The sequence below is a fragment of the Elaeis guineensis genome, chromosome 1 (genome assembly GCF_000442705.2).
Source record: "Elaeis guineensis isolate ETL-2024a chromosome 1, EG11, whole genome shotgun sequence".
In the NCBI taxonomy this organism is placed as follows: Eukaryota; Viridiplantae; Streptophyta; class Magnoliopsida; order Arecales; family Arecaceae; genus Elaeis; species Elaeis guineensis.
This window is the reverse complement of record NC_025993.2, coordinates 5,020,358-5,035,537: the sequence shown is the minus strand read 5'-3', so window position 1 is coordinate 5,035,537 and position 15,180 is coordinate 5,020,358. Positions and strand designations below refer to the sequence as shown.

Here is a 15,180-nt window from a genome sequence, read left to right as displayed (position 1 = left end):
TCAAGATTCGGAGAGGCAACAATGTCATGCATATCCTTCACATTATTTTGTTTGCAGAATCGGAGAGGTCATATGGATTGGAACCGAATGCAGCAATGTCTCTAGTTCTATTACCTATTGAATAAGTGTGGAACAATCCATGGATTTCCTATTAGCCCAAAATCTAGGAGTTATTTATAGGGTAGTCAGATTATTGGATGACTGGTGATTTCTTGCCAGGAAGATCTGCACAAAAATTTGTAATGAGAGAAAAGATAAAAATTATGCTAAAAGAATTGTAGTGATTTTGATAGGGTTTTGTTAAGTAACCACTAAAACATTCTTCTCCCCCTTCTCATGTGTAGCTTAGATCATGAATTGAGACCAATCAAGATAAAAGTCAGATCAAAATAAGAAGATTGAACCCAATGATTTGTTTGGATAATATTTGTTAAGGCTTTACTAAATGAGTAAATATGTCTAAACAATTTTGATAATTATATAAAAATAAAATTTATTGTATTTAGTGCCAATATAAGTGTATTGAGGGCATAAAAATATTATTGCCAATTTCTCAAAGAAATTGCGATGTCATAAGGAAAACTAATTATTGACAGACAACTAAAATGTAGAAGAAAATTAGCTCAATTGAATTTGAGCTTGCCTTAACAACATTCATGATTTAGCTTGAATTTAGAAAACTAATTATCAACAGACAACTAAAACTTGGTGGGAAATTAACTCAACTGAATTGAGCTCTCCTTAATATCATTCATAATTTACCTTGAACCAGAATTTATTTTAATAATTAAAACTAGATATTTGCTTAAAGTTTCAATTAAAATAAAGGGATTTTGATGATTAGATAAGAATGAATAGAGAGGGAGATCCATTTTTGTCTCATGGTATCCGGTTTGGGCTCCATTTTATTACTTGTGATTAGAGATCAGAGAAGCAAGCTATTGATGAAATAAAATACCTCAAGATTGCTATTATCATCATAGGCACCAACATTCATGGTGGTGAGGAAAGTAAACATTTGACACTAATTCCAATAAGTAGTTGGATTGGACCATAACAATATAAAAGTTGCTAGAGGTTGAGGTTCAAGGTCCATGTGCTATAAAACTCAACATTGTCAAGCCTTCTAAACCACCAATCAGTGGACAAAAGCTAGAAGACTGGATTTTAGGATAATTGAATGGTCTTAAGATATCGAAGTCAAAACTTTCCTCATTCTCTCTTTGCTAAAAGGCAAAATTTAGGATTTTATAATAATTTCTTTACTTCTTCCTAATTTTTCTAAAGAGATGGATAGAAGAGTAGAAATAAGGAAAGGGAGAGAGAGGGGATGGAAGAAAGTGAGAGGGTACAGGGTTGCTAATGCAAAGGTATAGAAAGTTCATGTGTATGATGAGCATGCAAATAGAGGGGAGAGAAGATGCAAGCTTGATCTTTGTATCTTTCTTTCTTTGTAAAATGTGGGTAGAGATTAGATAAGCTCATTTAGAATGGAAAGTACTTTAATATCATTTATATATATTTACTGATCAGATTGTTGATGATCATTAATGTATCATATAACATAATTTAAATTATTTATATTTTCATAAAAAATTTAAATTGAAAGAAGCCCTTAGCATTTAACTCCTTATGTTTTTGATATATTAAATGTAGATAAAACTCCCTCTTGCATGCAACAAACTGCACCTTTCTTGCTATGATATTGGCTTTAGGATGAAATAGATTCTATGTTAAGGGTGATATGTAATGCCTTTAGGGCAATGACGGATATTGTTATTCATGAACTTGGTGTTGGGATGTATTTATAAATAAAAGAGTGTCACCTTATATTGGTCTTTCAATTAAACTACAATTGACAATGGTAGAAGTTACTGTAGAATAACATCTATATTAGAGTCATGATCAACTTTAGTGAACATCATTATTTCATTTTGCTAGGAGCTTGAGGATAGATATGCACAAAGTTGTGGGATGTGAGAAAAAACAAATGCGATGAACTTAAGCAAACCTTCGAACTAAGCAATATGTGCTATTGCCCTCTAATATAGGATTTGTTCATTATCTTATTCCTTATTAATCCTTCTAGTTCACTAAAACCAGCTTGACAAAAACCAGCATCCACTGCCATTCTATTTTAGCTTCAAGATTGGATCCTTTTCTTATCGAAGGGAAATTGGATTTTGACTTCATTTTTTTAGACTATATCCGGTTCATGAATTATAAAAGTAGGAACAGAAAAGTTAAAACTATTAAAAATTTTAGAGTGAAAATTTATAAACTTGACTCATTTACTTGATTTGTGATCAATCGAAAATGAGTGGATTTATGTTTGACATAAACATATTTGAAGATTCACCCAATTATTCTATTATTAAATGGATCAAGTTCAACTTTAAAGACTTGATCTATTTAATCTATTTATACTTGTTTAACGATTAGATTAGCTCAATACAATCATAACACAATGTATTCAAGATCTATTTAACCAACCTAACCAATTATACCCTGCTTATTAAACAAATTATATGGATGAGTCGGATCCCCCCACTCAATAAAAAAGTCAATTTTGGTTCTGAATTTTTGGATATCACTCAATAGAAGAGTCAAGTTTGAGTATACAAGTTTTCTCAAATATCTAAATTTTGAGATTTTGTTCGTAGGGATTGGGAGTGGTTCTCAGCATCTTGTGAGTTGGAAACAGAGGTTTTGTTTTGATCTCGTTCACTGATTTTTGGTCATGGAAGGGATGCTTTGATTTATATCCGTGCCATTCAGACGTAGAAAGGGGAGGGTTACCCAACCATAATCTCTCTACTTTTGGGAATCAGATTGATTTGAGGGAAGCCATGATCGGAAAAAAGAGAAAAACGAAAGTGGATGGATCATCTTTAACCCCCTCCCCCCCCCACCTTCCACTAGTGCTGAGCCGATGAAGGATCCAAGTAGGAATAGAACTTCTCCACCTCCAAAGTCCTCCAACTTGAGGGGGAGAAATTTTACAGCAGCTGCATCTTCAGCAAGAAACATGCCAGTGGATCTAAATCCCCCTTGGACTCAAGTTGTGCAAGGTCAATGAAGATTTCGGTGGGAGATGGCTAAAATATCAGATGCAAAAATTACACAACTAGAGCAGAGATTCTCCAAGATTATTCAATTTACAGAGGAAGAAATCCTATCTTCATTTCAACGTCTACAGTCAGCCATGATAGGTAAGTTCTTAGGTAAGTAGTTTTCTTTAGAATTTATTGAAAAAGAGATGCATATGAGATGGAAGGTTCAAGATAAGTTTCATGTTTCTGCCTTGTCCGAAGGATTACTGCTTGTTCAGTGTCCTTTGGAAGAGGCTAGAGAGCACTTTCTTGAAAGGAGATCATGGTCTTTAGCTGAACAACTGCTTATTTTAGAACCATGGAGACCCAAGTTTCATCCTGGGCGAGACACACTCAGTCAGCTGTGGGTTTGGTTGCATTTGCTAGACCTTCTACTGGAATTATAGGAGGCAAAAAAGATCTTAAAAGTTGCATCATTTGCTGGTAAGCCCTTGTTTTTAGATGAATGGACTTTAAACTCTTCACGCATGGGGTTTGCTCACGTTTGTGTTTTGTTCAATTTGAATAAGCCTATTTGCCCAGGAGCAAGAATCCAGGTTCATAATGAGATCTTATGGCAACAATTTACATAAGAAGAATTGTCTGATATCTATTATACTTGTAGTCGAATTACGATTTCTTCGGACATCTGTGATTGCTCGACCAAGCGTGGCGAGCAACATGATATCTTTGGCCCTTGGATTAGAGCGTCACGGGTGTCAGTAGATCCGATGACTAAACCACAAGCATGGAATAAACCTACATCCTTTGCTACTGATGGTGGACAGTTAACAAATGAATGGCTACAACTGAAGAAGCCAATCAAGCAAACATTGTGATGGGTCAAAATAAAGCTGCTAATTTGTTTCAATATACCTCTAAATTTGGTCCCCTAGGTAATGTAAGTTCGGAAGATTTTTTAGAGCATCAGAACATGGAAATAACATAATCACTGGTGTTTAATGCAAGTTCTGATGATATAGCAAAAGAGAAAGATAAGCGTAAATGCTCTCCTACAAAACAACAGACTCGTTCCAATTCATCCTCCCCATCAAGCTGATTTTGCATAACACTAGTGAGGAGTCGTCATAAGGGCAGAGGTCTGCTAATAATGGAATGAGTAGTAAAGCTAAGTATTAGTGCTTAAAGTTTGGAAGCTAGTTAATACTCTAGCACTTGAGCCTTCCAGAGACCAGGGTGTTTCTGAAGGAACCTTGCAAAACCTTCATCAGTCACCTCAACTTTCTTCTCCATCCTTGGAATTGCAGTCTTTTAAACCTCATGAAGAAGTGTGTAAGCACATTCAGAATGTACTGCAAAGTAATCTTCTACCAAATTCTTTGATTGACGTGCCGTTATGCAGGGAGAAGTGATGGCCCCTAAGGATAAAGCTGGGAATGAGGTGTCTCAGAAGAATCAACATTTGGATTCTTCAAAATGAAGATGCTTATTTGGAATTGTTGGGATGCTGCCAAGCCCCCTTTTGCTAATTATACTAATGTTTTGCTTCGACAGTATAATTTGGACATGATATATTTTTTAGAGACTCATCTTGGTGAGAATGCCTTTAATCATATCCATAGAATTTTGATCCTGTATGGGATTTGTACATAATTCCTATGGTTGGTTTATCTGGAGGTATTGTCATTGTATGAAAAAAAAGCTTTGGATTTTGTTAATTTCTATAATATTAATAAACAAATTACTATTAGGGTGGTTACTTTAAATAGTACTCCTTCTTGGATTTTAGGTGCTGTGCATACTAGTACTTCTATTTTTTAACGTAGATTTTTCTGATCTCAAATTCAAGATGTTTTAGCTCTTCAAGTTCCGCTTCTGCTTATCAGAGATTTTAATTATATTTTGAATGCTATGGATAAAAGAGGAGGTAAGCCGTTTATTGTTGATCATGATGTTAGAAAATTTTGTACTTTCCTTTAGGCTACTGGTCTTATTGATCTTGATTTTTTAGGTCCCTCTTACACTTGATGCAATAATCGAGGTGGAACTGCACGAGTGTGAGAGAGAATTGATCGGGGCTTTACTACTGATACTTGGTTAAATATTTATCCAGAATCCTCTATCACTCATCTTGCTCGTTTTGCTTCCGATCATTATCCTCTTCTTGTTTCAAATTTGGATAAGATCATTAGGGGACCTAGGGTGTTTCGTTTTGAAAAATTTTGGCTTACCTATCCAAAAGTGTTTTAGTTAGTTCAAAATTCTTGGGTTGGTTTTTTCCCTCATAATCCTACTGAAAGGGTTTCTTTATTTCTTCAAAAGGTTCGTCATGCTCTCAATTCTTGGAAATATATTTTAGGCAATTTGAATAATCTCGCTCGGCAATTATATGATCATATTCTTCAATTGCAAAATAAGAAATCTCAAGATGGTGTTTTGTCTTCTCATGACCATTTGTTATTGCTTTCTCTACTAAGGGATTATAATCACGTCTTGTATCACATTGAATTAATGTGGCATCAAAAATCTTACATTCAGTGGCTAAAAGACGGTGATGCGAATACAAAATTTTTTCACTGTTCTACTATTCTTTGAAGACATTCTAATCAAATCAATATCTTTTCCCTTCTGCAGGGTGGAACTACAAATGATCCAAACATTATTCAAGATGTATTGATTGCTCATTTTCATGACAAATGGAAGATGGATATGGAAATTTCGGAGCCAGATTACAAAAAATCTATTGCTTACACAAGAAATTATGCATTCTCTTTATAATGCTCCTTCTTTTAGGGCCCTCATGCTATTGAAATTGGATATGGAGAAGGCTTATGATAGGGTTCATTGGCCTTTCTTATTTTTTATTTTTCAACAGATGGGTTTATCTAATCAATTTATGCTAGGAGCTACTCGGTACGGCTCACTACTAAAGCCGTTAGACTAAGTCTCTTAGTAGAGGAAAAAGATTCAATCGCTCTCATTCACTCGCCCTAAGACTGTATTACTTATCCTCAATTTATTTTGTTGATCAATGATATGCCTACCCCTCCTTTTGTTGTCTCTAGAGGTTTAAGGTAGGGGTGTCCTCTCTCACCTTATCTTTTTATTTTATATTCTAATTTTTTTTCAAAATTTCTTCATATTACTGCTCAGTCGAATCTCTTTTAAGGTTATAAAATTTGTGGTGCTCGGAAAATCACACATATATTTTACACCGATAACTGTTTACTGGTAGGTCGAGTTACTTTGCATAATGCTATATGCCTCTCACTATTCTTAATACTTATTGCATGTATTCTGGATAGGCTATTAATTATACAAAATCTCATATTCTCTTTTTCTCAAAAATTGGATGTACTACCAAGCAGCACATCTTGTAAGTACTGCATTTTTCGAAAAAAAAGAAGGATGGATTTACCTTGGCGCTCCTTTATCAGGTATAATACTTAGACCCTCTGACTTTCAATTTATATTAAATAAAATATCAAATAAAGTTATGGTTTGAAAATGACGAATGTTATCTCTTGCTGGTCGTATGACTTTACTTTAATTGATGCTTTATGCTACTCCTCTTTATGTCTTTTCTTTAGTTCATGTTTCTATGTCTGTTCTTCATAAGATTGATAGAGAATTCAAAACTTTTTTTTGGGATCATACATCGGATCGGCATGCATTTCATCCTATTGCATGGAATCAGGTGTGTACTCCTAAATCATGTGGTGGTCTGGAGTTTCAATTGTCAAATCAGCATCATTTTCACTATTTGTGTAAATTAGCTGCTCAGGTGATTTTGAATCCGCATTCATTATGGTCTCAGGTAGTTAAAGCACAATACAAATTTACTAGATCTTGGATTAATTATAATTGTCTAAGAAAAGCTTCTATCATTTGGAAAAAGATTGCTAAGACTAGATCCCATTTAAAATTTTAGTTTCAATGGATGGTGGGTACTGGTACTGCCATCAAAGTTTATGAGGACCCATGGATATCACCCATTCCCCTTATGGCTTGGCCTACTTATATTAATATGGACCTTATGAATGTAAATATGCATGTCTCTGATTTTGTTAATACTGACAGAACTTGGAATTTGCAGAGGCTTGCACAACACTTTTCTTTGGATTTGCTTAAGAATATTTGTACTATTCCCTTATCCCTAGGTGTTTGGGAGGATAGGATGGTTTGGGGTTCTTTTAAATTAATACATGTTTCCTTGCAAGATATGAAGTGTTTGTCTTTTCCTAATGATGTTCCACATTTACAGGTTAATTATATTTGGATTTGGTCCCTTAAAGTGCCTATGCAGATCAAAACTTTCCTTTGGAGATTGGTTTGGAATCAGCTGTCTTATAAACAATTATTGACCCACTGCAACATCATACCCTCTATAGATATGACTTGTGATATTTGCACTGATCAAATTGAGGATTGTGTCTATCCTATTATTAACTGCTGTTATGCTCAACTTTGTTGGTAGCAACTAAGTTTCATGTACCGAGTGAATTTTTATCCTTATTCATTGCCCGCTTTAATTAATATATTTCGAATAGCTAGATAGCAATGGAACAAAGATCACTCTTGGCATATATAGCTTGGTTGCTTTGGTGGGCTCAGAATGAACGGTTCTTTAATAGCAACCAGATAACAATTGCTCAATTAATGCACAAACTGATGGATTTTGTTAAAGACTTTAGATGCTTGTATTCTTTATCTTTTTCTGTCCTGTGTCAGTACTGAGATAGCCAAATACAAAAAGGTTTATCCTTTTGTCAATCTTGTGTAATGTCTTGGCTACCCCCTCCTGTTGGGATCATGAAAATTAATTTTGATGCATCTGTAATCGGAGACAGGGTAGCTATGGGCTATGTTATTAGAAACCATAATGCTTAACTACTGCACGTCGGAGGTAAGGTACTTCCTCCTGTTAGTGTCCTTTTTGCTGAATTGTTAGTTGCCTGGCTTGGGATTCGGGTTGCCATTGTTGAATTAAAGGCTACCCATATTTGGGTGGAAGGGGCTCTACCACTGCTATCTCTTGGCTTTGAAACCCCTCATTGCATTTACTTACTCATATTCCCCATGTTAATGATCTTTTACATTAGAAATTAATTATGGATTTCTATAAAATATCTCACATTTTTTGAGAAGTGAAACAGGTTGCAGATTTTATGGCTAATAGTGCATTGCAGGAGGATTTTTCAGAGAATTATGAGGATATTCATGATCATCATTGCAAGTTTCTTCTCATAGCTGATGCTTATGGAGTTGGATATATTAGATAAATGGTGGCTTTGGGAGGAACACACTGGTCTTTTTTCTCCTACCTCATCAGCAATATCCAATCAGGTAGAGGAAAGAATTAGAATATATATGGAAAAGTTTTGTTTATCATAGCTACTTCATCGGTGCATATTTGCTAATTTTTGGATAAAGTTAGATGCAGCATATACCTTTTATGTGTATACCTTTTATGGATAACATAGCTTTGTATCATATGAAGCTAATGCCGCATCATACTTTGAAAGTCTGTTTGTACAGAATAAAAAATAAAAAGAAAAAAATGAATAATATAGTGAGAGAGCAAAAGAGACAAAGAAAAAGTTATACAAAACATTGATAGCTAAAAAAAAAAATTGAGTAGAAAAAAAGAATCTAAAAATTTCATTGAGAAGAGAGAAAATACCGATGAAAAAAACTGAGAGAAGAGAAAAAAATACTGTGTGAGGCAAGAATTGAGGGGACAAAGCAAAAAAAGTTGATTAGTAGCGACAAATTGAGTCAAATAATGAACAAAATAGAGGGGAGTGGAGAGTTCTAACCTTTTTTCTTATTTATTTTTATGCAGGTTTGGATATTTCTTCACATTATATATATGACCAATTTCATTACTGTGCCTTGGTTATGTTATATTGCCTACTATATTATAGTCTTCATGATGCTGCTCAAAGTACTTTTATAACATTCTCAACTGTATACTACTGCAAACTATTTTGTCTTTTCCAAACTAAAGCTGACTGCTATGTGTTTCATCGCTATCGTCAATAGCTATTAGTTTTTAACTGATATGTGTCGCCACTATGACGTTATGCTACTATTACCTTTACACATGGATGCTACAGTTTCCTCATTTTGGATCTATATTGGACTAATGTCTTTTTTAATGTGCCATTCTTCACTGCATAAAGATACAATAAGAGGATGGGAGAAGTACAGAAAAAATGAGAAAATAAGGAAACAAGCAAAACAAAAAGAAGGAAAAAAGGAAAATGAAGAGGAAAAAGAAAAAAATGAAAAAGAAAAGAAAAAAAAGAAAGTTTTTTACTAATCTTTGTTTGTTTTGGTTACAGGTTTCATTATTAGTTGCTACATTTTTCTATGATGTAAATGTATATTGCAATCCCTTTATTTACCTACTTGAATTTGATTCTCTGTTATCATATAAATAATATGCACAAGCTATATCGGATTCTTGATTTTATCAGCATTACACATTTTATCAGTCTTCAATAGGATACATATCAGACTTCATTGGCAGACTATTATGTGCCTCTTACAGCAGAGTGATGGATTTTTTTATTTTTTCTTCATAGTCTACTACTGCAGGGGCTCTTTTTCTCATGCTTCTTATTGGATTCTGAAGTTTATAGTGTCAGCATCTTCCACTATCCATCTAGATTACTTCACCTGCAGGGGAAAGTATATGCTAAATCCTTTTGAGGAATTTGATTGTCGGCTTATTTTCTGTGCATCTGCTGTTCTGCATAACAAATTCAAGTTGGTACACAGGGTGCTCAAATTTAATCAGCTTGGGAGGACGTTTGTGCACAAACTTTTGATTCCTGTTATATTTCATGTTATATATGTAGCTTTTAAAATAGGCTTCCTTGTTTTATATTCCCAATATATCAGGATAAGTCCACTCTTTGTGCTGTGTGCCCACTATCCATTTTACTTACTTTGTATATGGGGCCATAGCATGTGCTGCATACTTCATGTTGGTGCAATAATATCCTGCTGTTTCCTACCAAAAAATACTAGAGGTCATGTGCTTGATCCGTTTCATAGCTCTTTAATGTCAAAAATGGTAGAGACTCTTGCTTGTGGACAGGATTGGTTGGGAAGAGCTCGTGTTCTATTTTATATGGAGGAAACGGCAGATGATACGAAGTGAATGCTTCAATGGTTTAGGTAAGATTTTAAAATTTTTTTTGAATAAATTTAATGTTTCATTATTATGTTTATATTTGTATGTGTCTTACTTTTCTTTAGATGCATCATGCATAATAAATGAACATCATGTTATCACTATTGATGACTAAGTGTCGTATTTGAAATAATATTATGAGCTTCTAATAAATTTATTAATATTATTATTTTTTATTTATGTTATTGTATTATATAAGTCCTAACTTCTAATTTATATTTTATTTTTATATTTTGTTGATTTGTCAAGCTTTATTGGATGGCTTCCGTTTGAAGTAACTTATGATAGAAACAAGATATGGGATCTTATTTGGAGTTGTGGCTAGTTGTGATTTATGCTCGTGTTGCTTAAGAACTTAGTTTTTATGATATTTTAGATGTATTGGATAATTGAAGCTATGCTGTCATGTGTTTTATTTGACATTTGGGATTGTATTTGATGGAATTATGTATTTGTTATTTGATAATTTTTTTATGGCATTTGTTACGGAAGGATTTTACCAACCAAAGTCAAACTGTATGATTTTATATGGAGTTATTATTTTTTTTATTATATTAAAATATTTTATTAGATTTCATTTTTAAGATAGTTATAATCATGAAAAAGATTGTTTTAATTTTTAAAATTGATAATAAAATTAATGTTGAGAAGGTTTTCAATTTAATTTAATTTTTTTATAAAATATAATTTAAAATAAATTTATAGAAAAAATTAAAAAATTTAAAAATTGAATCAATTAGATCGATTAAGTTCAGTTCGATTTTAATTTAGATTTTTACAAAAATAATAGGATCAATTCGATTTTAAAAATAAGATAATGGTTCGGTTAATCGAAGCGTGCCCACCCCTACTAATCAGTGCTCCATCAGTCCGTCTGACGAAATCACAGTCATCCATGGTGCTGCACGTGCCAATCCCAACTGGAATAGCTCTTATCCCGACATTTTTCATATTCCATTCTTATCCTTCCCGTTTCAGCGCATGTCTTCGTCGATTTGAGTTACTAAACCCCGATCCCTAGCCAACGCTTCTCATCTCCTTTCCGTAGCGCAAAGAAGGACGTAGCCGACTTGGGCTTCTCTAAACGTCGTCGAAAACCTCGCTGTCCTCCTGATCCTGGTAAGACCCTAGCGGCCCTTTTTTTGAATTTTTTTTTGAATTTGTCTCTTTTTTTTCCCGGTTTGATGTTGTCGCTATTTGTCTCCAATTTGTCTCTCACAATGATTCCTCCCGTTCCTACCTTCAAATTATCTCTCTTTTGTTTTTGCTCTATCCGAACCATCGCTTAATCAAACATCGCGTTGTCGTCCTGTTTTTTTAAGGAGCATACCATGCATTCTCACCGTTCGGTGAAATGCCTAACTAACTCTACTTGTTGTTACTAGCTTCTATTTGTATGGAAGTTTTAGATTTTCGTGGTAGATGACTAGTGCTGCTGTGGATGCTTTCTCGTACTTGGATTCAGCAATAATCTATATCAAATATGAATCCTTGGTATATTTGGTGGAATAAATTCTGAAACCATTTGTCCTGAAACTAGAGTTGTATGTGTTCATCTTTTCGATTTGTTGGGGATTTAAGACATTGATGGTTTAATTATTGGAGCTCCAAGTACTAATTCCTAAGTTGTGAGTATGTTCTAACTGGTTGTCAACACGTAACAGCTTTAATCCCTAGTGATGCCTAACTCTGCTTAGCATGCTTCAATCTCTGCTAGCAAAAGTTAATTGAATGATTCTCTCTGTAATGCTAGTAATCAGTGTTTCTGCTTTCTGATCCTAATTACAAGAATGCCGCTTCACACCACACTGATTCCTGCTGGAGCACCAATAGCTCCCAGTTCCCCATGGAAGTCGGGTATTGGTGCTGTACATTGGGCTTTTAGTAAGGAGAGAAGAGAAGATGGTATAGTGAGGAGAGAAGAAGAAAGAAATGGGGACAAGTGGCTTCACTCCAAGCCACCTTTTTAATCCTTCTATTCTTTTCTTTACTGTCGTGTCCAATGTTTTTCTCTCTTCCTTCATGTCCAAAATTTTCCTCTTGTTTCTCTTCTCCTGTTTCTTTCTATTTTTCCCTTTTTCTCCTCTTCTATGTATCCAAACAGCACATTGAAGTTGGGAGCACCACAATGCAGTTTATTGAACTAGATTTTTACTACTTCTCAGGGTTATACTCTCCACCATGGCATTGTCCCTCTAATATCTTTCTCTATTCATTGGCTACTCTTCTTTCATGTGATTTCTTACTTCAGTTGCTGCTGTTGCAATCAAAATAAGAGGAAATATCGGATCTTAAGCCAATTTGAGAACATTGCTCTTTGACAGGGCTTGATAGTCTTACAGATTGAAAACATCATCATGCAAGTGGTGTTGGGGACTTCATGTTGCTTTTTAGCTTTGGGGCAGGAGAAATCTAAAAATATCATGATTCTTGGCCTTGTAATTGATGAATTTCTGACATGACATGCGCATTGCTGCTGATGTGTTACCTACTATGTCAACAATAGAGGACAGAATGTGTTACATCAGGAGTGGTGCAGTGAAGCATTTTTCTAATGAAAATATTGGTGCATGTTTAATGTCAACTCTGAAGCAAAGGGAACATGGCAAGGATACAACAGAGAGAAACGATATCGTTGTTCAGAAATCCACTCAGTGCATTTTTAGTTTGCAGAAGCAGTTCACTGCCCCACTACTATTCACTAAACATTGAAGCTAGCCTTAATTCATTTGTTTTGGAAAACATTTATGGATCATTTTTGATGAATTGCATTATTATAGGTCGGTAATTGGTGAAATCTGATTTCACTGGATGCAAGTCTGTAGACTTCTACCATGAGGGATGGTTTTATTTGTATACTTCTACTATGAGGGATGGTTTTACATACATGGGACTTGATCCTAAGCCATAAAAGGGATACTTAATATACTTGCTATGAAGTTTTTCTGTTAAATTACATTTTATTTACTAAGATTCAAATGGCTTTTGATATAAGGTGATTTATATAATTGACTCTTTGAATCAAATGTCCTAATATCCCCTGCATCTATCCATCACTGGACAAATATAATTTGTATTTATTTAAATTTATATTGGTTATCTATAATTGTACGGTTTCCCTTCATTGAGTTCCTCTCTGTACAAAGTACAAATCTTAGAGATCTCTCCTCCCTTTTTTTTCTTTGCTGTGAATGGTATATGTCCTCTGCCTACTTCAAGCAATTAATAATCTGTGTTTTCTCACAGATAATTCACTATTCAAGTGGCGATCCATAGTAGCGGAAAATCTAAATCTTCCAAGGTTTTGACATCATAAATAGCCTGTTCAGGCAGATTATATCACTCTTCCTGTTTCTTCCTGATTGGTTTTCATATTTAGGGAATAGTGATAGGATGAAGCTCATTAATACCTTAAAAAGTCTCCATGTTTCTGCTGCCTCATCCAAGAGAATTATAGGATTACAACATTGCTTCTTCAGCACCGATGTTGCAGCAGGGGACTCAAAGTCCAAAAGCTACAAATACCCAGCAGTCTATGATCCATATGGACCTAGATCCCCTCCATCTGACAAAATTCTGCAGCTTGCTGATCGCATTGCTGCCCTCCCAATGGAAGAGCTGAAACAGATTGGGCCTACTCTCTTGGACAGGCTGAAGCAACCCAAGCCACAACCAATATCTTCTGCAGGTTTTAATTTTGGCCCGGAGATGGGTGCTTCTTCAGCGAAGGCAGAGGAGAAGAAAGCAGAGAAGACAGCATTTGATGTCAAATTGGAGAAGTTTGATGCTGCTGCAAAGATCAAGGTGATCAAAGAGGTTAGGACATTCACCAGTCTTGGGTTGAAGGAGGCCAAGGATTTAGTAGAGAAGGTACCAGTTTTGTTGAAGCAAGGTGTCACCAAGGAGGAGGCCAATGACATCATAGGGAAGATAAAGGCAGCTGGTGGTGTTGCTGTAATGGAGTAAAGGCTTATTTATCAAGATGCCGAATTCACAATTGTTGAGATAACATTCTTTTTAGTGTCAAAGTTTGATGGTACATGCATAAATTGATGTCAAAGCTATAACTCCATACATGCGGACCTTTCCAGACATGTATCATTCTTGATATGCATGTGTTTTGGGTGCGGAAGAAGCCTTTCATGTTGCAAAAGGTGTTTGAGTCCATTGCTCTTGCTGAGACAGGTTTGTTGGTGGCTTTAGTTGAAGGGCATCAGCTAAGAGGTAAAAACTCAGAAGTCGGCTCCATCTTTATTATCATAATTTGAGTTTCTTTAAACCTTTATTTTTTGTGAGTGATCGCTAGTGTACTAAACTTTTGAAAGCCTCATCTTTCATGAATAATTGAACCGTTTAAAGTCATGGATGGTAATGGTTCCTATATTCATAAATGGTTGTAGGTTCTCTTATCTTCTTCACATTGTCTTTAGCTGCAAATAACCAGAACAAAATGGCACTTGTAAAGACTGGACCAGCCATTTATCTGGTTTGTTGTAAAAATTGGCATTTCTATGATGAATTAAAATTGGAAGTGAATGTTAGCTGATGGTGAAGGAACTTAATTATCTAACAGATAAATTGATTTAGATCATTTTAGGTTTTTGTTATTGTTAAGAGATGTTGTTATCTTCTTGTTTTTTTGGATTGGTTGCACGTAAGCAAATTTGAAGTGCAGAAAATGCTTTAGGTGTAACACTGGAGAGAGAACTGATTGCAGTGGCAAAGCACATAATGCTACTGCTGTCTCTAGAATACAAAGAGTTGTTCGCCTGCCTGTGCTTTTTGTGTTTCTCCATTTGCAATTGGTAAATTGTGAAATTGCTGGACTGGTTTTAAACTCAGGTCAAATCCTAAATGGCCATGTCATAAAGCCTCACATTATGACATACTTAAGATAAGTGGCTTCTCTATCTTAGAAGTTTC

The 15,180-nt window shown here is 34.8% G+C and overlaps 1 protein-coding gene across 3 annotated transcripts; it reads left to right on the top strand.

Annotated features, from left to right (window-relative positions):
• The first annotated feature begins 11,217 nt into the window (after window positions 1–11,217).
• LOC105036935 (uncharacterized) lies at window positions 11,218–14,803 on the top strand. 3 transcript variants are annotated; one of them, XM_073261484.1, is made up of 3 exons: window positions 11,218–11,376; window positions 13,504–13,558; window positions 13,637–14,803. In XM_073261484.1, exon 3 carries the CDS (start codon window positions 13,651–13,653, stop codon window positions 14,221–14,223), a length of 573 nt encoding a protein of 190 aa, XP_073117585.1. In that variant the 5' UTR covers window positions 11,218–11,376; window positions 13,504–13,558; window positions 13,637–13,650; the 3' UTR covers window positions 14,224–14,803. The 3 variants fall into 3 exon arrangements, with proteins under 3 accessions (XP_073117585.1, XP_073117588.1, XP_073117616.1); XM_073261487.1 differs by having other exon boundaries at window positions 11,222–11,376; window positions 12,582–13,558; XM_073261515.1 differs by lacking the exon at window positions 13,504–13,558 and having other exon boundaries at window positions 11,222–11,376.
• Window positions 14,804–15,180: the final 377 nt, after the last annotated feature.

What these genes read in the sequence shown, in the direction of transcription:
- LOC105036935 (XM_073261484.1), top strand. Translation starts at nt 13,651, where the DNA reads ATGAAGCTCATTAATACCTTAAAAAGTCTCCATGTTTCTGCTGCCTCA.